This window comes from Delphinus delphis, chromosome 12 (assembly GCF_949987515.2).
Source record: "Delphinus delphis chromosome 12, mDelDel1.2, whole genome shotgun sequence".
Lineage (NCBI taxonomy): Eukaryota > Metazoa > Chordata > Mammalia > Artiodactyla > Delphinidae > Delphinus > Delphinus delphis.
The window spans coordinates 63,921,582-63,944,443 of NC_082694.2; the positions used below are offsets into that span (position 1 = coordinate 63,921,582).

Sequence of the window (22,862 nt, forward strand, 5' to 3'; positions counted from 1 at the left end):
GTGTGGCCCGAGGAGGAACGATCCACCTAAGCCCTTTGGTGTCAGCGCTGGAGGCAAGTTACCAACTGCAGACACCAAGGAGCTCATGGTCAACGTCTTTATTTCTACTTTTAAAACTGAAAGTAAAATAAGTCACTTTTCACTTCCACTGAACAAGAGATCTCCTCTTGATGTTCTGGACCTAAAATTAGCTCTTGGTAAAAATAAAACCCCCAAATACTCCTTAAAACATGCTAAAATTTGTTTTTCTAAGGATCACACATTAAATGGTAGAACCTCATTTTTATGTTTAACTATGAAATACAATTTTCATCTGGAAGAATAGATGTTTCTAGCAAAAATGTTTTTCTATCAAAAGCATGATTGAAGCATGTTTTTCTATCAAAAGCATGATTGAAGCATGAATGAACTAAACATTACTCTTATGAAAATCACCATACATCCAAAAACTGGTTAAGTGCCAAAATTTTATCTTTAATATTATTTTCAAACTTAGTTACTGCACTTTATGGAAAAGTCTTCCGCTGTTACATTTACCGTCTTGAGTTATGCTTCATGTAAGGGTTACAAAAGCTATCAAAATTGAACTTAAAGTGGGTCTGTGAATTATCAAGATCATGAATTTAACTGATTATTACTTTTTAATACTGAGAGGATCAGATTCCACAGGAGGATACTAGGGCCTTCTGGAGATGTGTCAAGTTACCCAGTAAACCAAACTACCATCAACATTATACTGTCTCTGCTTTACCAGTTCTTTCTGATCCTAGCCATCAACAAACATGGCTCACGATAGTTAAATTTATATTTAAAACTTGTCTGCAACAGTGCAAGTTACAGGCCTAAGACACTAAATGGCCCTGTGAGAGTTAATACACTTCCCTATGCAGGAAGCACCTTATGGAACAAGAAACTGAGTAGACTTTTTTTATGCCTACCCCATGCCAGTGAAATTGGGGCCACTCCTTTTTTGATAATATCATGCCCAGTATCTGCAGGTATATTTCTTTCTCTTCTCTTTAACTCTACTTGACCCTGCTTGAGGAGTTGGTGACTCCCTGGTATAAGCAAGGCACTTAGATAAATTTATGCTTTCAGGGCATTAGGCCATTATGTACTCAACTGAAGGATAAAGAATCATCACTTCTTAATGTTCAGCTCCCACCCAGAAGTTCATGGGAGCTTTGGCAGGATCTGCCCTTGAGTTATTAATCTTCAGAGCATAAATTCAATCAATGATATTCATAGTGAATATAATTTTCTCCATTTCCAACTGGAGAAATCAAGCACAATGTTCTTAACAGGACCTGAGAGGCACCTGTTCAATACATGAGTGAAAGAGTTAACCTGCACCAGGTCTAGTCGCTGTGCAGGCGGTGAGCAATCATCAGGAAAGTGCAAGTCCAACAGGGCATTCTGGTCTCTCCACACTTTCAAACAACAGACTTAGGGCCCTAGAAGCTAGGGATAAAACGCAATGGCTTTTCTTAACATTAAGGAAGTCTAATGTTACACACAAATGGGAAAAGCTCTTTGCATGTAATTTTTCCCACTGATTCAACCTCGTATGTTCATGGTTTTTACAAAAGGGATAAAAACACATCGCATTATTAATAACTAATTTTAAAGTCAGAAACCACAAATAACCCAAGCTGCCCAAATCATCCTGTGTGCTTGTGTGGCCAGGAATGAATGTGAGCGCACAGCGGGGCATGTCTTACCTGTGCCTGGAAGGGGACATTTCTCACAGTGTGGGCCCCAGGCCTTGCCCACACTACAACAGCAGAGCTGCTTGGTGAGATGAACAGACAGGGGGTGCATACACTGCCTTCCGGAACTGACAAGTCGGTAACAGGGCCCTTTCTCCTCAGAGATCACAGGGGTATCCGCTGAAGCAGAGAGATAAGGCCTGACGTCACCCAAGAAACGACAAAAACCAGTTCGACATTTCACATAATAGTAAAATGAACCTAAAAGTTTGGATTAGAAATCATACTTCAGAATAAATCTGTCTAGATGTAGGGCATTACCCTTCTTGATTTAGGGTCAATTGACCAAGTGAGTTTGAGAGTCAGGACATCAAACGTCCCTGTCTCTGTCTGGTCCCTTCTTCCATTTTAGTAAGTGTTGAAAATCAACTATGTGTGCGTGAGTGAGAACAAATAATTTCAACCAAAATAAACCTGCCCAAATAAACCTAACTATAAAACCTAATTATCACAATCACTACCTCATTTGTTGTCCTGTATTTAGCCATAAGAGAGGTAGTTCTAGGGCAGAATTTGGTAAACAGCCAGGTATCATGGAAAGTCAGGAACTGAACATAGTAGATACTACAAATCAGCTATCACTCTTCTTGCTTGGAGGACCGTGAGAGCCTGCAGGGCCCTATCTGGTCTCATCCTAGGCTAGTGACCAGCAAATGGGAGGCAGAGGACAGCTTCTGACTGGCAATGCCACACAAGGCCCCCGGTCCAGCCAGACAGCACACCAGAGAAGGAACAGATGACATCCTCAACTCCTCAGGAAACATCGCAAAAGCACATCCGCCCACAGTCATCCAATACCTAAGTCCTCATTCCGATTCTTCTTCTATAAATTTAGTAGATGAGACTTCATTAATCTAACAGCTACTGGGCACATAGGGCAATTATGAGAATAAGAAAGACATGGCCCTGCCTTCACAAAGATCATTTTCTAGAGTAAATGTGCATGGAGAATGTTCTACAGAGCCAGTTCCAGGCCAAGTCCACACTGCTGAATAGACCAAGCTTGATGGTCACCTCTCTGTTCATTCCCCATGTCAACAAAAGCTCTTCTCTACTGCATCAGTGTCCAAATGAGCTTTTCCCAATTTGCCTTTCTATTACCCAATTCCTCTAGCACATGGCATTTCCAAATCACCTTCCTTTCCCGCTCAGAGCTAAATTTTCATTCTCACAAAACGACTGACATCTCTGCTACAAGAAACAACCTGATTCAATGAAAGCACTACAGCACAGTGAAGAGAGCAAGGGTTTTTAGATCCAGACAGACCTGGGCTCACATAGTGTGTCCACCACTTGCCAGCAATATAACCTAGGGAAGTCACTTTGACTGGCTGCAATGGTTTACGTGTCAACTTGACTGGGCCACGGAACCTAGATAGCTGGTCAAAGACAGGTCTGAATGTTGATGTGAAGGTATTTTTCACATGAGATTAACATTTAAATTAGCAGATTTTGAGTCAAGCAGATGACTCTCCAGGATGTGGGTGCGCTTTATCCAAGCAGTTGAAGGCCTTAGGAGAAAAAGAGACTCATCTCCCCAGAGGAAGAAGGAATTTTGCCAGCAGACAGCCTTCAGACTCTGGCTGCAACATTAGCTGTTCCCAGGACCTCCAGGCTGCCAGCCTACCCTGCAGATTGGGGCTTGCCAACCTCCACATTCATGTGAGCCAATTCCCTAAAAATCCCTTCTCATCCACCCACGCTATTGGCTCCATTTCCCTGGAGAGAATGCTAACTCATACACGGGCTGAGCCTCAGTAACTCCCTCACTTATAGGTGACAAGCTCAATGTATAGACTCAAAATATCATATGCTAAACGTCTGCTTCAGAGTAGACACAAAATACACGTCAGCCTGCCTTATTAATAAAGGCAGGTACCTCCATCCTCTCAGGGGCATCTGCACACGACTTGATCACTGCTGTAGTGGTAGAATTTCAACAAAGTGAAAACAGTCGAAAAAAGGATATGGGTGAGTTGGAGGGTGGAGCAGAGGATTGAGGGGAGCAGAGGAGGCCTTCCTAAGGCTTCAAAACTTAGTTCCTCTAATAAGGCCAGGTTTGCCCAAGACTACTAAAAATGTGGTAAAAGGGAGAAGTTTGAGTCTTTTCCTCTCCCTTCTCCTACTCACTTTCTGGAGTCTGTGCAAGTCAGCTATGAAAGATTAAAGGTCACAGAAGAAAAGTAAAAGAAAATTTATGAGTATGGTTATTACCTCCAAAAGGATGTTTCTGGAATGACTGACCATCAATTATATAGCATATGGGTGTGTGTCTGTCTCCCTATATAAGTTGTATAATCTTAAGAACATATACATAGTTCTAGGATAATCAGCTCACCAAGGATTTTGCTCCAAAATTTCTTCTCCAACCAAAGTGTTTGGAATTCACAACACATATTTCCATAGAAACAACGTCAGGTCAACTCACAAGAGCCTATTTTACACGTGGTAGGGATTAATTATAACACTAATCGCATTAAGGTTAGTTCTAGATCCCAAGAACAAGGGCCATTTAAAGCAGAGCAGAGTTTCCCCAAACCCTGGACATTGGCAGACGGTGACACTGGCCCCTTGCGCTGACTTGTCCACACTCGCTCCCTGGTATCCACCTCGCCCTCATATCCAGGGTAGTGATACTACCTTAGGCACCATCCCTGTTACACTTACTCTGCTCCTCTATCCAAGGACTCCACTTTAAAGTAACATATCAGGCCTACCGCCCAGATTAACCCCAAACTCCAAATCAGCAATTCAGTTTTTAAGGGATTAGTATGTGTATTTGTGTGTAAGTGAATTATAAGAGATTGCTTGTTCATTAAAGCAAGTCTCTGGTTGAGGCTCCATGCGTGGCGCACACACACACAGAAAAAGCAAAATGTTAGGCATTTTATCATGTGGAGAGTAATGACAGGAGTCAAGGAAGCTAATTCCTCCTAAACATCTTCTCCTGAAAGGTCTCTGTTTTATAGGTTTTTGTCCTTGCATCGTTTCCTAACCCAGAGATTCTCCCTAAGTGCTAGGATACTGGTGTTTGTTTTTTTTTTTTCACGACAGCTTCCAACGCACTTCAAGTGGGGGTCTTTAAGGGAATAAGAATCACTGGCTTACAGAATCATCAAAACTCAGCTGTTGGTGTGTCAGGGAACATCAGACCGTGTTGTAACTAAACATTGTGCTTCACCCCAAGTGCACATAATAATAAGCCATTAATAAAAAAAATCTGCTCCTTCAAAGATGAAAGAAATCCCAGGAGAAAGCCACTGGAACGGTCTGGCTTACATACCTAAATTATACTAATGCTCCTATGATTCAAATTTTCTTTGCTCTATAATTATGTGGATCAAAAAGTGTTAATTTATGCCTCCCTCAGATTTCTAACAAGATGTGCCCTTTAAAATGGCCTCTATTTTAATGCCTAAGTCACCTGTTATTCTTTTATCATTTCAAATGACTTATATGGCAATTCACTTATTTCATTAAACACCTCTAGCATTTTCACATTCAACATGATACATAAACCCAGGAACAATATGCTGCTACCTAGAATGATGCATGATTGGTGTTTCTACTGTCTTGAGTATCTTTAACCACAGACTGAAAGGCTGGTTGTAAAGGCTAATTCATTAGTATACTACATTTATTATTTAAAATATAATAAACGTGATTATATAGTCTATTGCATCATAAGGATTTATACTATACTAAAAAAAAAAAGTCAATATTGCCCAAAGATTGCTAAAGAATTGGTGGAAATGGGAATGGGACAGAGCAATGAGGAGGAATTACAAAGCGTGCTGGTAGGTTCATATATGTAGGTACCCTGAAATATGGGTTTTGCAGATTGTATTTTTTGTAGGATGTGTTGCTAAGATTCAGGTGCACAGATTCAGGTACTCTATATAGAGGGAAAAACATTTCAGAAGCGTAAACCCTACTAGAAATGCCACATCAGTCAGTCAAGAAAACAAACCTTTTGCTCCTGGTGACAGACATGGGAAAAATCTTCCAAAGAAATAAACATATAGCTCTATACCCAAGTATAGTATTGAATCTCCACCGTATATATCCAATGCTGATGGTGATTACATAACAAACCACCGTGAGAAGGTAAGATGCTATGGTTCTCACATTTGGGCTCCCCAATAATGTATTAACCAACTTATACTTATTATAGGGTCGTACAACCAACTCTGATTAAACTTTCAAAGCCATGCTGCTCTTATCAATTCAAACATAAATGTAAGTATTATTAAGCAGATATAAATTAACCTGGTACTTGGAACAAGTTGAAAAATAGAGAAGACTTGAGGAGACAGCATACCAGCTAGCCTCTCCTACTACTTTGTTTTCACTCCCCCCCCTCCCCCAAACACCTCCAATATCCTTATTCACTTCTTGGATGAAATTCCACATTAGAGTTTCATGCCATTAAAGCTTAAAGTCCCAATGGGATGAGTGCTGGGATGCAGGTGTGGGGAGCAAGTAACACTGTTAGAAGGAGTCTGAGAGATGACTTTCCTAGGGAAGTAAGAGCCCATAGGCACCCTTTTCAGGAAATGGGTTATTAAAAATAAATTCTGCGAGAACCAAAATTTAAAAAAAACAATGATTCTGAGGCCACTGCAGAGTCAGACCAGCATTTTACAGTGAGACTAAATAGTGGCTCCGCTTAAATAGATGACTTGCTCCTGTCAATTTAGACCAGTTTCCTCTTCCTGATTAAGGGCTCAGCTTGTGGAGTGAGACAAATGGAGTTTCAAATTTGGGCTCTACCGCTTATAGGCTGTGGGACTTTTGGAAAGATCCTTAAACTCTCTGTGCCTCAACTTCTTCATTTCTAAAATAGGAAGAACAACACTACAAGCCTCATAGAAATCTGGGAAGTATTATATTTGATAATCTATATAAAGTACTCATCACAGTGCCTGGTACTTAGTAAGTACACAGTAAAGATTACTACATTACTGTCACGGTTTTGGTTGTTACTGCTTTTACGTGGGAGCAAACAGTTGGCACAGATCTGTCTGTACAACCTCAAGGCCATGATGCTGTGAGACCACTAAGTGAGGAAAACTGCGAGCCTAAGCTGCGACAGCCACAGAGGAGGTGGGAAGAAAGGAAAAGGTAGAAAATAGATTATGAAGATCTAATGATTTTCTTGGAGACCAAAGGAGATGACAGAGTCAGAGGTGACACAGAGGTTCCCAGCCTCATTTCTGGGGAGAACAATGTCACCATGGACAAAACCACCAAGTCAGGAAGGAAAGCCCATTTTTCTCTCTCTGCTAGAGAGATCTAGCAGTCATTTACCCAATCAGCTTTATAAAAAAAAAAAAAAGATCTAGAACTATGAGATCCAATTTGTTAGACCCTAGCCACATACTACTACTTCGATAAAATTTAAATGAGATACAATTTAAATTCAATTCCTTAGTCACACCAGCCACTTGTGACTAGTCTATCACATCAGAAATGTTCTGTATTGCACTGTCTATCATCACAGAAAGTTCTATTGGACAGCATTGATCTAGCCCAAAAGTCAGCAAATTTTCTCTGTGAAAGGCAAGATAAATATTTTAGGCTTTGTGGTCCATTTGGTCTCTGTTTCAACTTCTCAGCTCTGCCACGGCAGCATGAAAGCGGCCTTAGACAGTATATAAATGAATGGACATGGCTGTGTTCCAATAAAACTATTTACAAAAACAGACGGTGGGACAGATTTTGCCCATGGGCTATAATTTGCCAATCCCTGATCTAGAACCCTAAAGTTAGAGGCACAAAACCCAATTTTAAACCTCAAATGTCATTTACAAGCTATATGATCTTGAAAAGTTACTTAAACTCTCCTAGCTTCAGCTTCCTATTGTGTAAAATAATTCATATCTCATAAGGAAGCTGCAGAAACTAAAAAGAAATGATGTTCATGAATATGACTGGCTTTTCGAAGGGAAGAGTTTGGCATCTCATGATTTCCAGAGTTAGGGCAGAAGCACATCTTCTCTCTAACCCTCTCTTTCTGTCAGTAAGCACCAAGTCCATTGGTCAAGAATATTATGAAACAGCAAATATGCAGGCTCAAAATTCTTTTTTTTTTTTTTTTTTTTGCGGTACGCGGGCCTCTCACTGTTGTGGCCTCTCCCGTTGCGGAGCACAGGCTCTGGACATGCAAGCTCAGCGGCCACGGCTCACTGGCCCAGCCGCTCCGCGGCATGTGGGATCCTCCCGGACCCGGGCACGAACCCATGTCCCCTGCATCAGCAGGCGGACTTTCAACCACTGCGCCACCAGGGAAGCCCCTCAAAATTCTTTTACCTGGGCCCTTTGAACCTGTGGACACACCCTCCCCAGCATTCATCCTGGAGCTCTTGAATTTCTGAAGAAAATTAATTGCAGCTTAAAAAGTCAGAAAGCTTTCCTACTCTGACTGCACAGGTTATTATACTTTTCTTGGATTGGCTCTGAGAAAGCCTGGAGTTTCACCATTCCCCACAGAGAGGTAGGAGCAGGTCTGGAGAACGCTACTGCAGCAACGCCCTGATCCACAGACACAGAGGTCGGAGACAGCAAACGCCAGAACTCTCCTACTTTCTTCTTTCAGCTTGGCTAAGTCAAGGACAGGGCGCGGGCAAGGAGAGAAAGTGAAGCGGTTGCAACCTTTGGCTGCAGTCAAGGAATTCTGAGGGTGTTCACCTCAGCGTATTCAGGAACAGGGAGAGCTTCCTACTGCTCCTCGGCCACTGCCAAGTGCATTTCTTTGAGTTCACAGAGTCAGCCACACCTTTTATGGCCTGGATATGCCCTAAATTCATGCTGCCTGAGCAAACGTGGTCAATCTCCTCCATCTGCTTCCACGGTCTAGCCAAGGCTGTTCTTATATCTTGCAAGAGCATTTACTCCAAATGATAGCTTTGCTCAGTGCCTTTGTGTGTCTGTGTGCGTGTCTGTGCATGCGTGTGTGCACATGTGTGACCCCCGGTCTCCTTCTGCTACTTCCCGCATGACTATCGAGGGTACCACCAACTTGCCAGTGCTTTTCCCCCCTACTTTGTAAGTATCACCTTCTCCCCTCATTCTTTCTCAAGACATTCCTTCCCTTCAGACTTCCCTATCAACTTCTCCAAAATATGCTTCACCCACAAATCAGACTGGATTGAACCAAGTCGCAAATCCTGAAAGACTTTACATCTCTCTATGATATTACATGTGGTAAATTCAGAGGAAAGAGAAATAAATCTGCCCACTCAATGCTGGTAAAGAGCCCAGGTTTTAACTTCAAACTCTAAACGGGAACATTTAACTAGCAACAAACGTCTCCTAATACTTATCGTTTCAGCTGTTGTAGCTGAACCATAAAATTAAATTATTTATTTTTCAAATACGAATGGATGGTTGTTTAATAAGTTCAGTATTATCTGGGCAATGACAGGGAAAATAAATGCTAAGGAAAGTGTGTTTCAAAAATCTCATTGGCAGGTTTCTACAATCTTATTAAAACCTGGATGTCTGTCCTTAGCTCTAGACATCAGATCTAGTCAAATAAAACACTTTGCGACCAGTCCTCTAAGCGTACCTAATCTACAACATTCAATGCAGTCATTTTAACCAGACTACAAAGCAAATTATTTAAGGAAAAACAAATATTCACAACAAATTCTATATTCAAACTCTAAAAATGTTTTATGCTTAAATTATACAACTGTACTTACAATACTCTACTCATGTAATTCCAATCAGCCAGAAGTTATCCCTAAATTATCTGGATATTGTCAATGATGTCATTTTTGGCCTGAAATTTCCAAATCCTTGCATCAGTTTTCAAGTGTACCTTGTATGCAAGCATAATTTTACAGTCTAATTTTATCACCTGCCAAAAAAAGCCCTATAATTAGGTGCCTGCCTGCTTTATGATCAGAACTGTCTGTGAAAGAACACGGAAGAACTTATGTGCAAAATTTCCTAATCTGTATTTGACAGGTTTCAAAGGAAAATAGTAGTAATTAGTAACAACGTTCCAAAACACTCAACAAACTCCTCTAAAAGTAATGAATGAGATTGCCATTTTTATTTTATTACATTTGTCTTTATTTCACCATGTCTATCCATCAGCTTAGGGCACAGAGTTAGAGACGCACAGTTAAAAGCAAATGATGGTACCTTCATGAAAAATATATCTTGATGATATGACAAATTTAAAACTGGGGACCAGAAAGATACAACTTAACATATACCAATGCCACATTATAAAAACAGGTAAATAAAAACAAAAACCTAGCAAGACAAAAATTAATGCAGGATTGCTCTTAACATCTCGACAGTTTTCTGCCATACATTAGTTTAAAATGTTTAACCTTTAATCGTATGTGACTTTGAAAAATCTGTTGCATTTACCTACTTTGTAATAATGGGCACAAGTACCTTAAAAATAAGGTAGTCTTAAAAAATTCTGTGTCTGAGCCCTTTACGTCTAAAATGCATACATCTAATTGTCAGGTGATCTGTATTGATTACACTGGATTAGGTTTTGTGGCAAGAGTGTCTTTTTGGAGAAACTACATTTTCTGTACCAACATTAGCACATAAGGTTTGATGGATGATTTTTATCCTTAACAAGTTAAAAAAAAATCTTAGAGACAGTTTGTAAGGCAAAATAGTTTAACTTCAGGGACACATATCAGTGGTTTTTGAGGACAACAGAACAGAATATTTGAAATTAGAATTGAATAAAAAAATCTGAAACAGAGCCTTGCTAACTATTTCCCAGACTCTTCCAACCAAGAAAGTACAGTGAAGCCTCATTAAATCAGACAGAAGTGACTCAGAATTTGGACTAATTAAAGACAGAAGCTGGGACAAAGTTTCACTCCACCTAAACAATGCTTAAAATACTCATGAAGGAAAAATCTGCTTTCATGTCTTAGGTATGCTAATTTTAATTAACTGTTTCTTTGCATAATTCCTCTGTGTGCTTGTTCTCTACCTTAAGGTTAAGCTGTCATTTTTCTGAACACAATAAAAATGCATTTTTTAAATAAACAGATTTATTGTAGTATATCAGGCCGCCTCCTCCCTCCTGTCGTTTTAATGACATTTCCCTGCATATTCACAATATTCAGTTGACCACTGAGTATTTATCTTCTTTTGGATACTTCCCCCTTCCCCCCACCCCCCCCAAAAAACATGCAAAATAGTAATAAAAAGTGATCATTACTTACGAACACAACTTGAAAAGGTAGGATCTGGCCCAAATCCTATTTTGCAGGTACATCTATAGCTGCCCATGGTATTCAAACACTCACCATTAGGGCACACACCCTGTAGTTGGCATTCATTAATATCTGCAGGAAAGCAATTCTTTTAGAAAGAGAAGTCAAGTTCTGTAGAACAGATTCTGGCTGTAAATTGCATTCCCTGTCTTTATCACTATAATACCTCTCGGTTATAGTAAGTAAGAGATGCGAGCGACTTTTAATGCAGCAGCAGTTTAATCAAATCAAACATTTACTGAACATCTACAATTTAGCAAATATTTACTATGCATCTACTATGTACCTGGTTCTATGCTAGATACTAGAGACTTACCAGTGAACAAAACTGGCCAAAGATGCCAGCCTTCACAGATTTTATATTTTAGTGTTAGTGTTTTTTAAGTATTATAGGGCATACAGGCAAGGCGAAGACTCTTGCCCTGGAGACACTTACAGTCTAGTTGTGCCTATAACTATGTAAAAACTAAAGAAGTGAAAATCGTTATCACAATCAGAAGAAAGGTCATAAACCTGAAGAAATTAAATTATGAAATTGCCTGTATAGACAAATAAGAGCTACTAAAGGAAGGTGGAGGTAAGGGAGACTGCAGCATGGAGAAGGAGGGAAGACTTCATCAGGTGTTGAATTTGGGGAGAAGCCAGATGGATGGGCAGGAAGGGGTGAACGATCTACATGGGTGGACATCAGAGCATGAGTGACAGAGACTGCAGAAGGAAAGGGATCAGGAAATCATGAGTCAAACTGTTGGCTGGAAAAGAAGTTTCAGGAAGGTGAATAGTCGGAAAAAGAGCTGGTTAAAGCCAGGCTAGGTTTGGATGCAATTTTATTGAAAACAGGGAAATATATGAAAGGTCTGTGAGCAGGAGGAAGATATAATCAAGGGCAGGCTCTAGGGAAACACATCTGGCCAGCACATGTCTTGGTGAGATGAGATTAAAAGTTCGATCACTGAAGGAATAAGCAAGTATGAGACTGGTGACAAGCCAGGTTAGTGAGAATTATCAGGAAGAGAAGGAATGAAGTTTTGTTTTTTGTTTGTTTGTTTTTGAAGGGCAACTGACAGTGCATGGTGTTTGGTGTTTGGCCAACACCGGCACTAGAGAAGAAGAGGGTAAAAGATGCCCTTGAGGCTTCTAATCTGAGCAAAGAGGAAAAGACACTATTGGTTTTGTAGAAAGTTCTGTGAAGGAAAAGGGCAGATGAAGAGATAAGCTTTCCACATGAAAGAATGCTCAACATCACTAATCATTAGAGAAATGCAAATCAAAACTACAATGAGGTATCACCTCACACCAGTCAGAATGGCCATCATCAAAAAATCTACAAACAATAAATGCTGGAGAGGGTGTGGAGAAAAGGGAACCCTCTTGCACTGTGGGTGGGAATGTAAATTGATACAACCACTATGGAGAACAGTATGGAGGTTCCTTAAAAAACTAAAAATAGAACTACCATACGACCCAGCAATCCCACTACTGGACATATACCCTGAGAAAACTATAATTCAAAAAGAGTCATGTACCACAATGTTCATTGCAGCACTATTTACAATAGCCAGGACACGGAAGCAACCTAAGTGTCCATCGACAAATGAATGGATAAAGAAGATGTGGTACATATATACAGTGGAATATTACTCAGCCACAAAAAGAAATGAAATTGAGTTATTTGTAGTGAGGTGGATGGACCTAGAGTCTGTCAAACAGAGTAAAGTAAGTCGGAAAGAGAAAAACAAATACCGTACACTAACACATATATATGGAAACTAACAATAAAAGAAAAATGGTTCTGAAGAACCTAGGGGCAGGACAGGAATAAAGATGCAGACGTAGAGAATGGACTTGAGGACACAGGGAGAGGAAGGGTAAGCTGAGATGAAGCGAGAGAGTGGCACTGACATATATATACTACCAAATGTAAAACAGATAGCTATTGGGAAGCAGCCACATAGCACAGGGAGATCATCTCGGTGCTTTGTGACCACCTGGAGGGGTGGGATAGGGAGGGTGGGAGGGAGATGCAAGAGGGAGGAGATATGGGGATGTATGTATATGTATAGCTGATTCACTTTGTTATAAAGCAGAAACTAACACACCATTGTAAAGCAATTATACTCCAATAAAGATGTTAAAAAAAAAAAAAGAGGTAAGTTTTACACTAGAAGGTCACGCTGGGATACTCAAGTATTGTATAAATATCCAGCCATAGCAGCAGATTCAGGAATAAAGTGAAAAGAAAGCATCGCTGGAAACAGAGCCTCAAGGTCATCTGCATGCGGTGATTGCTATGGTCTCAACGTTTTGGGCCCCCCACCCCACCGCCAGATTCATATGTTGAAATCCTAACCCTCCCCAAAGGTGACGGTATTAGTAGGTGAGGTCCTTGCAGGGTGTTTCAAGTCATGAGGGAAGAACCCTCCTGAATGGGATTAGTGCCTTATAAAAGGGGCTCCAGAGAGATCCCTAGTCCCTTCCATCATTTGAGGACATAATGGAGACATGTGTAACTGGAAGAGGGCCCTCACCAGAAGGTGACCATGCTGGTGCCTTGATCTGGGACTTACCCGCTTCCAGAACTGTGAGCAATAAATACCTGCTGTTTTTAAGCTACCCAGTTGGTGGTATTTTGTTATAGCAGCCCAAATGGACTAAGACAGTGGCCCAAGGGGAAATCAAAATGATTTGGAAGAGGAGAGACGAAAATGTGGCAATTTTTTAAAAAAGATTATAGAGTCATTTGCAAAGGTAATTAAAAATAAACAGAATGTGACAAGTTAAAAGTAAAAAAGAATTAGTAGTCATCTATTTTATTCAGGGTGTCTTATGAAGCTTAACAGTTAACAGACTTGGCTTTTAGTGTTTCCATTTGAAATTATATTTACTTCTTTCAATCATTAATTCTAATAAAACTTCTATTAAGGATCCTAAAATGTTAATTTTCTACATTAAACTGAACGCCATGGTAGCAAAACATTACTAGCAGAATCGTCACATAAAAAGGCAAATACAGCCTGCAATAAATCACTATTTGCTTATATTTCATATTCTACGTAGCCAAAGATATCTACATGGACATATTTTACCCAACACATGACAATATGACATTTTCAACGACATTCAAATGACAACCCATGTTTGTTGTGTAAATTCTACAGCATTCCAGCTTGCATGCAGCTGGAAACTGGTATAGCTAGATGACACCTGGACCAGCATATGGTCCAGCACCTCCCCATCTTACTATTTTTTTATGTTGGGGGTAGGAGTTTATTAATTAATTAATTAATTTTTGCTGTGTTGGGTCTTCGTTTCTGTGCGAGGGCTTTCTCTAGTTATGGCAAGCGGGGGCCACTCTTCATTGCGGTGCGTGGGCCTCTCACTATCGCGGCCTCTCTTGTTGCGGAGCACAGGCTCCAGACGCGCAGGCTCAGTAGTTGTGGCTCATGGGCCTAGTTGCTCCGCGGCATGTGGGATCCTCCCAGACCAGGGCTCGAATCCATGTCCCCTGCATTAGCAGGCAGATTCTCAACCACTGCGCCACCAGGGAAGCCCCGCCATCTTACTCTTGATCAGAGTGTGTGTTGTATTATAACGTACATTTATGCACAGCATGTGATTGAAAATATCCCCCTATAACTCATTCTCTTTAAGAGAACCACCATGAATGACCAGGAAGAGTGCCAAGTCCAGTTGGGGCTTACACGGTACCAGCGAATCCCCTATTGTATGTCCCCACTTAAACCTCAAATTTGGGTAACCAGCCAGTTGTGGTCAAAAAGGCTGGACCACTGTTTCCCCTCATGTTCCCACTAGGGTGTGATATCAGCCTTCCTCTTTCTCTGAGGGGCTTTTACTCCTGTTCACTGACTGCACCGTTACACCTTCCGTGTTTACCTCTTGGGACCCAGAAGTTTCCCTTATCTGGAAGTTTCTATGACAGTACCATCCAGTCTCCCTGCTGGCTAACCTCCCTGCAGGTTAAGGTGGTGTTTGTCCCCCACAAAGCATAGATACCTGGTACACAACCACTACCTTATGCTCTCTTCCAATGTCCCCTCTTTGACTCTCAACATTGCCCACCACTTCGACCATGATGCCATGGGAATGGAGGACAGAAATTAAGCCTTAAACAAAAACACTATGGCTAAAGACAGGAAGAAGTAGAGTGAAGAAGAGGAATCATATAAAATTTTCCCTTCCCTTTTCCTACCATCTCTATTCTAATCAGCTTGTGCCCCTAGCAATACCACTTCCCCTAATTTTGGCTCCAGAAACCCAGAAGCATGCACACACTCTCACATCTTCCAGAATAACTCCCATTTCCCTCAACCACCTCAATTTATTTTTATCATATTCTAGAAAATACTATAAATTAGAGATTAAATTTCCAAGATTTTTTCTTTTTAAAGTTACATCCAGCTAAGTATATCCATTTTAAGTGTACAACTATATGAGGTTTTTGCATATACATACATGTATACATACAAGTAGATAAGTGTGTACACGTGTGTACGCACATACTGTATAACCACCACCCAGATCATGACTTAGAACATTCCCAGTGCCTCAGCAGGCACTTCATGTTCCTTCCCAGTCAACCTCTTTGCCCCCACAGGTAACTACTATCCTGATTCCCATCATGGTTGATTAGTCTTAGCTGTTCTTAAACTTCATATAAAGGGAATCATATTGTATATATTCTTTTGTATGATTTTATTATGCCTAAGAGATTCATCAATGCTTTTGCATACAGTTCATCTTCCACTGCTCTGTTACATTTTATTGTGTGAGTACAAAGTTAATTTATCTGTTCTACTGTTGAGAGACATTTGGGGGGTTATTTCCAACCATGCACCTGTGAACATTCTTTTTTTTTTTTTGCAGTACGCGGGCCTCTCACTGCTGTAGCCTCTCCCGTTGCGGAGCACAGGCTCCGGACGCGCAGGCTCAGCAGCCATGGCTCACGGGCCCAGCCGCTCCGCGGCATGTGGGATCTTCCCGGACCGGGGCACGAACCCGTGTCCCCTGCATCGGCAGGCGGACTCTCAACCACTGCGCCACCAGGGAAGCCCTGTGAACATTCTTATATGTATCTCTTTTGGTAGGCCTAGGCACTCATGTCTCTTGGGTATATATCTAGGAGTAAAATTTCTGGGTCACTAAATAAGGCTCATGTTTACTTCAATAAACATTGTCAAACAGTTGTCCTAAGTGGTTATGTGTCAATTTCCAGTACCAACTGCTCCACGTCCTCATCAAATTACTGTCGGTCTTTTTCATTTTAGTCATTGAGCGGGAGTGTAGTATTATCTCATTGTGGTTTTGACCTGCATTTCCTTTTCGTATATTTAGTAGCCATTTAGATCTAAAAGCAATCTCTCCTACAACGTAAATACCTATAGGGATGTTGTAGGTCGATAAGATTGCTTCCCTCTTAGCTGATTCTCAAAGTGGGCTACGCTTAGCTATGGGACACTTTGGGTTGTTCCAAGGACTGGGTAACACTCACTGGGTGGACACTAGGGAACTGAACAAAGTGCGGTTAGTCCCCCTTGACAAAGAAAATTGTCAATAATGCCCTCACTGAAAAATTCACACACAGGGGATGAAAATATGAGTTTATAAGTACAGAAGGGACCATCTCGAAGTAAAGTTGTCTGAGGAATGATGGAGTGGAGGTGAGTGCTTGCTCCATGAGGGGACTTGAAGGGCTGCATTCACTCAACTCAGCCTCTATACTGTCTACATCTGGATGGTCTCCTGCTGTCTCTGAGACTGTGCTTTGGCCCGAGCAAGAAGCAAAACAGACTAGGTTCCCCAGATGGCTGAGCTCGGGGCTGTGTGTGGTTTGTGATCTGCAAGACTAGAATCCTAGCATCACCATGTCTGACCGGGGCTCTAAGGTAATTCATCAGACTTAACTGTGACCTGCGGACCTGTCCCTGGAGACTGGGCACCCTACACACCTCTTTTAAGCAAGGCAGTTCCTTTACGTCTGCTTCAAAAACTGAACTTCTAAGATGGCATTTGTAAAGAAAATTTGAAAATCACTGACATTATTTCTGTGAAAAATCGTATTCCAGGTTTCAACAACTCACTCACAAATAAAACTTTAAAAAGCATTCCATTCATAAATTGTTCATTCCTAATATGCCAAATCTGAAATCTAAAAATTGGATAGGAATTCTCTTATTTTTTGCCACTTCATTCTTCCATCCCCTGCTTCGTTCCTGAGAGGATTGTGGTGTGGCTAGATAGTTTATATCTTTTGTGTTTAAAGAAAAAGGCAAAAAACTTATGCCCCGTGTTGTTAAATTTAGAACCCCAGAAATTAATATGAAACATGAGCAATTATCTAAATGACTTTCTGAGGTAGTCAGGCTCTTTAAGACCTTTATAAATAAACTGAAGGAAATTAAAGATTCACACATGCATTAAGGGCAAAACATGGGTTGACCGAAAGTGTGCTCTCTGGATATGAGAAGTTTAAGGATTACGCTGAGAGGAGGCGTTATCGGGCCAAAGTTTAACAATTATACGAAACATGATTGGCTAATTATGAATTATAGTTCTATTTAGGCTTCAATTCCTCAGGCTATTTTCTTATTTAAAATTAAATAAAACTTCTAACTTGATTATAATTTTTTATAAATTACTTATATTTGACAAAAATAATTGTTTCAGGAGTCTCGTATTTTACAGGATCAGCCAATCTCCTTTAATGTGTTCTGATTAAACTGAAGTATTGTAGTACTTAGTTTAAAAAAACAAACCAATGGTAAACAAACGAATTTGTTCACTGTTTTCCCTCTGCAGACCACCAAATTTCTCTGGACAATTGTGGAATCCTATCCTTTGAAAGAATGGTGTAACCACTTGCATAGAACACAGCTTACTGAGTTCAAGAACAAGGTCAAGATGAATGGCAGAAGGAGCTGACTCAGAACCAGTCACCGCCACCATCCCCACCCCGCCCCGCCCCCGTATCTCCATCTGAGCTGCTGGGCTGGGGAGTCTAGAAGTTTGCCGAGGCAAAAGGGAAGGGAGAAACTCATACATCCCAGTGTGTACCTTTAGAGTAGGCAAAATCTACGGTGGAGGGACAGGGAGGCTACGGCTCATGTGAAGATTTACATACTTCTCCATTCACTAAGGACATTCATAGAGTGTCTCTGCCCAGTACAGCCGACCATGAACCTCTGGCCATTTATCAAGTTCAATAATACAAAACTGGTCTTCTTATAAATTTAAAATGGTTGAATATTGGCAGTGTCACATGGTTCAACCTAATACAAAAGAAACAGAAGGCTGGGGCATCTATTATCCAGATGGTATAAAAATACAGAGTATTTGGGACATATGCATAACAAGAGACTTTTTTGTGTGTGTGTGTGATACGCGGGCCTCTCACTGTTGTGGCCTCTCCTGTTGCGGAGCACAGGCTCTGGACGCGCAGGCTCAACGGCCATGGCTCACGGGCCCAGCCGCTCCGCAGCATCCTGGACCGGGGCATGAACCCGTGTCCCCTGCATCGGCAGGCGGACTCCCAACCACTGCGCCACCAGGGAAGCCCAACAAGAGACTCTTTACACAACCTAATGTAACACAGCCTTAGCATTTCAGCACCAGAGGATGATAACAACAATCTAGTACTATGAGGCAAGGATCCTCATCACCGTCCTTTGTATTTGTACAGCACACCTTCTCTCACTGGAACTTTGTAACAATTTTGGAAGGTGAGCAACACAACAGTTATTCACAGTTTTATAGAGATAACTTTGTCCAAGCTCTTATTTTTTAAAAGGGTTAAGGGAGAATGGGGAAATCTAATGGGAGAAATCTCTCATTAAGACCGAGTTTGGTAACTAGGATCCTAAATTATGTCACCTAAAGCAAGTCATTTGTTTTCTCTTGATCTCACTTTCCTCTCTTGCAACGCAGATAATCCCCAAGGTTGCTCCTAGCTTAAATATCCTGACTTCAAAACAATCTGCAAGTTGCCAGAGTTGAAAATGCCAAGGAATAAATAAAGTATGACATTTACTGCATAACATATATCATGACTAGCATAAGTACCCTGTGGGAAATAAACACACTTTTATGTATCTATGCTCCTACAGGAAAGTATGTATGTTTAACAAAGTGAGTACTAATTTACTGCCTTTTTAGTAACACAAGTTTATACAGGAAATGAGGCATGTCCAGTAACCAAAAGGAGTTAGGTACCAGGTGAGAACAGTACATGCAGATCTTTATACTGTGTGAAAATATGAAGTGTTTTGGAGATTCTGGTTTTTGCTGATGGACAGAAATGCCATCACACAGTCCAGCAATTTGACTTCCAGTTGAAAGCAGGAAAAAAAACCACCTCTGAGGTAAATACTTTTCCTAGCCAGACAGACCATTTGGCTGTTTAACAGGGATCACTTAATTTAGATAAAGGAGGAGTTCACTCTCTAAGAGGACATATGTATTTCTTAAACTCCCCCACCCCGGGAAGCAGCTTCACACTGGGTACACACACCCCTGGATCCTTTTTTTTTTTTTTTTTTTTGGCTGCGTTGGGTCTTCGTTGCTGCGCGTGGGCTTTCTCTAGTTGCTTTGAGCGGGGGCTACTCTTGGTTGCGGCGCACGGGCTTCTCACTGCAGTGGCTTCTCTCGTTGCGGAGCATGGGCTCTAGGCACACAGGCTTCAGTAGTTGTGGCACACAGGCTCAGTAGTTGTGGCTCGCGGGCTGTAGAGCGCAGGCCCAGTCGTTGTGGCACACGGGCTTAGTTGCTCCGCGGCATGTGGGATCTTCCTGGACCAGGGCTCAAACCCGTGTCCCCTGCATTGGTAGGCGGATCCTTAACTACTGCGCCACCAGGGAGGCCCATGCTTGGATACTTTTATTTAAGGGAATCAATTCCTAGATCTTGAGCCTTCATGTGTTTTCTTCTCTAAAAGTGCTCTAACAACACACTTGCCAATCTCCTTTTCCCTCTCTCCTTTACTCAGTGTCTGCTTTCTCTTCAAGGCACCCTCTTGCCCATCTGGAATCTCTCTAGGTGCACTGCCCTACAATGTGAAATTATCGAAGGCACCAAACGAATAAACAATTCACAACTATATCCCTCCTGAGGGACACAGTCACAGGAAAAGGGATAAGTCTGATTTATTTCATAAGAGAGTCTGGTTTTGCCAATTAGGTTAGACGGCAGACATCATTCATAGAGTAAATGAGCCAATGCTGCTGCTGAAAATATGTTGAAAGCCCATATTTAATAAAACATGCCAGAAATGAATCTACTACACCCCTTTAATTTTTGATTAAAAAATGCAGATATTGGCTTAAAAATGTGTGAACACCTAAGTTTTTCAAAATTATTTTAGGAGCTAAGGCAACAAAAAAATGTTAGAAGATCAACATTCAAGAGCAATTTTACCCAAGGTATTTTATACAAAACACAAGCTTTGTGAGACTTCTGCTAAAAGAAGAGTTCTGTGGCTGAATATGATTGAGAAACGCTACATATTCTATGTACATTTGCACATGGAAGACCCCCTGAGAAGTTCTTTGGCGAGGACTCGGTTTTCTCTGTTTAACTTGGTATTCTCCACACTTTTGGCCCTGGAATCTCTTTTCACACACCACCTATTAACATCGAGCTGACCTAGTGGTCTGTGGAGCACATTTTGTGAAATGTTGCTCTCTTGGGTCAGCCCCAGGAACTATCATATGGGTCTCTTTGTGACTGTATTTGTTTCAACCTAGGCCCTACTGCAGCCATAGCCTCATGACCTGTAACTGTCCCACATTTATAAAATAATCATCTAGCATGGGGTGGATTCAATCACTGAACTCACTCAAAGGAAGCAAACCACTGTGGGAACAACTCCCTGCCTTCCAATCCTTCTGTCTGCAGGGTAACATGATAGAAGAATTATCAGAGCCCAGAGAACAGCCTGTATTTATTTCTCAATACATGTGTGCTACACATGGAAGATGCACATCTCTGCTGGTCTTGGATTTCCGACTATAATCTATAGACAGTACATTAATTTCTCCTTGAAACATTCATAGTAACATTATCTATTATGGGCTTTCCCCATGACTCGTGATACAACAGGCTTCTTCCCATTGATTTTATAGCCCCAGAGACTAAGGTCAAAGAGCTATTGGAAAACACAATGTGCTAATGACTCACTTCACCACTGTCTTTCCTGAAGAAAAGTGAATAAAATAAGCAGACATTTCCTTTTTGAATCTTATCCCAGTGATAGGAGCACAGTAAGAGGACACACCAGAAAATGATTTTACAATGGATGGGAATGGGTCCCAAACTGATTTTAAATGCTAAAATGATACTCAGGTCCAAATCAAAACTTTAAATCCTTACCCAAAATATTGTGCCTATTTAGACTAGAAAAAGCAGCAGGAGTTCCAAGAGGATGTCTAGGCCAGTAAAGTAACACCTTCACATCAGTAAAACATATCAATTGCCTCTTGGTCATTGAGACTGCAAAGCATGATTCAGCATCACATTAAGTACCCCCCCAGTTTCTGGGATTAAATCACTAAATACAGCAGAGCACTGTGATGAATCTGATAGGTAAATAAAAAGAATTTTAAACATTTTAAGTACTTTGAATAACTTAATTATCAAGTCTGGTTGACTGCAGTCTTAGTTCACACCTACTGACTTTCTACTATGATTTCCCAAATATATAGCAATAACAGTGGATTCTAAGTTTCATTTTCATACCCACATTAGTCTCCTATACATATTGCTTATTTCCTCCTGGAAAGAAAGAAATATCAGAGCAATAAATTCCCTTATGTTAATGGAACTGAAGGGAACTTTAGAGAAAACATTAACTGTAGCAAGTGTTGCATAAACTAAGAAGTCACAGAAGAACATGCTGAAGGAAGGGAAAAGTCACTGAAAAGTTTTAAATGAAAACATCAATGGATATTACGTCACTAGTCACAGTTCTGAATATTAAAGAAATGGTATTGGCCACATGCTGCTAAGTGAAAGAAGACAGACACGAAGCACTTACTGGATAATTTGAAAGTTCCTAAAAAGACAACTCATCTATGCTTATAATACTCGGGACAGTGATTACTTCTGGAAAAGAGGGAGAAAGTAAAAATTGAGAAGGGACAGAGGGAGGATTCTGGGGTGCAGGGGATCTTCTGTTTCTTGACTTGAGTGATAAGTACACAGTTATGTTCACTTTGTGATATTCACTGAGCTAATTCCCTGTGATGTGTGCATTGTTCTATATATAGGTTACACTACTAATAAAAATTTAAATAGATAATAAACTACATAATTTCTAATATTATCAGACTTTTTTCACCAACACTTTTTCAACATGGCCTCATAAGTTTAGACATAAAGTGACCTCCCAGTAATACAAATAAAGATCTTCAAGGTGTTACAGACCGATTTCTAAAATTGCCGCAATTCTCTACCTCTTTTTGTATCCATGACCCTGTCTATGTGACTTTGTAACTTCTCCCACTAGCAAGTAGAGTCTATTTTCCCACTCCTTGAATGCAGGCTGGCCTGTGACTTCCTTCAGCCACCAGTTACAGCTGAAGTGACAGTGTGTCAATCCCAAGCCTAGGCCTCAAAAGCTTTAGATAAGACACCTTGTGGAAGATTGCTGAGCCATCCCTGCTGAAGCCATCCTGGACCATCCAGCCCCAGGCAGCCATCAGCTGATCACAGACCCAAGACTGAGCCTGGCTGACATCACCCATACCCGGCCTGCCTGGGTCAGCAGAACTGTCCAGCTGCCCCCAGAAGTGTGAGAAACACATGATTGTTTTAGTAAAGT

At 41.0% G+C, this 22,862-nt stretch overlaps 1 protein-coding gene across 12 annotated transcripts in view; it reads right to left on the minus strand.

Moving 5' to 3' along the window:
• Positions 1-22,862, minus strand: part of LTBP1 (latent transforming growth factor beta binding protein 1) — a 461,631-nt gene that overhangs the window by 143,286 nt on the left and 295,483 nt on the right. For all 12 annotated transcript variants that reach the window (XM_060026845.1, XM_060026844.1, XM_060026842.1 and 9 more), the window contains 2 exons: positions 10,982-11,104; positions 1,722-1,889 (listed from right to left, as the gene is read on the minus strand). In XM_060026845.1, coding sequence (XP_059882828.1) covers positions 1,722-1,889; positions 10,982-11,104 — 291 coding nt within the window. The remainder of the gene's footprint in view (positions 1-1,721; positions 1,890-10,981; positions 11,105-22,862) is intronic.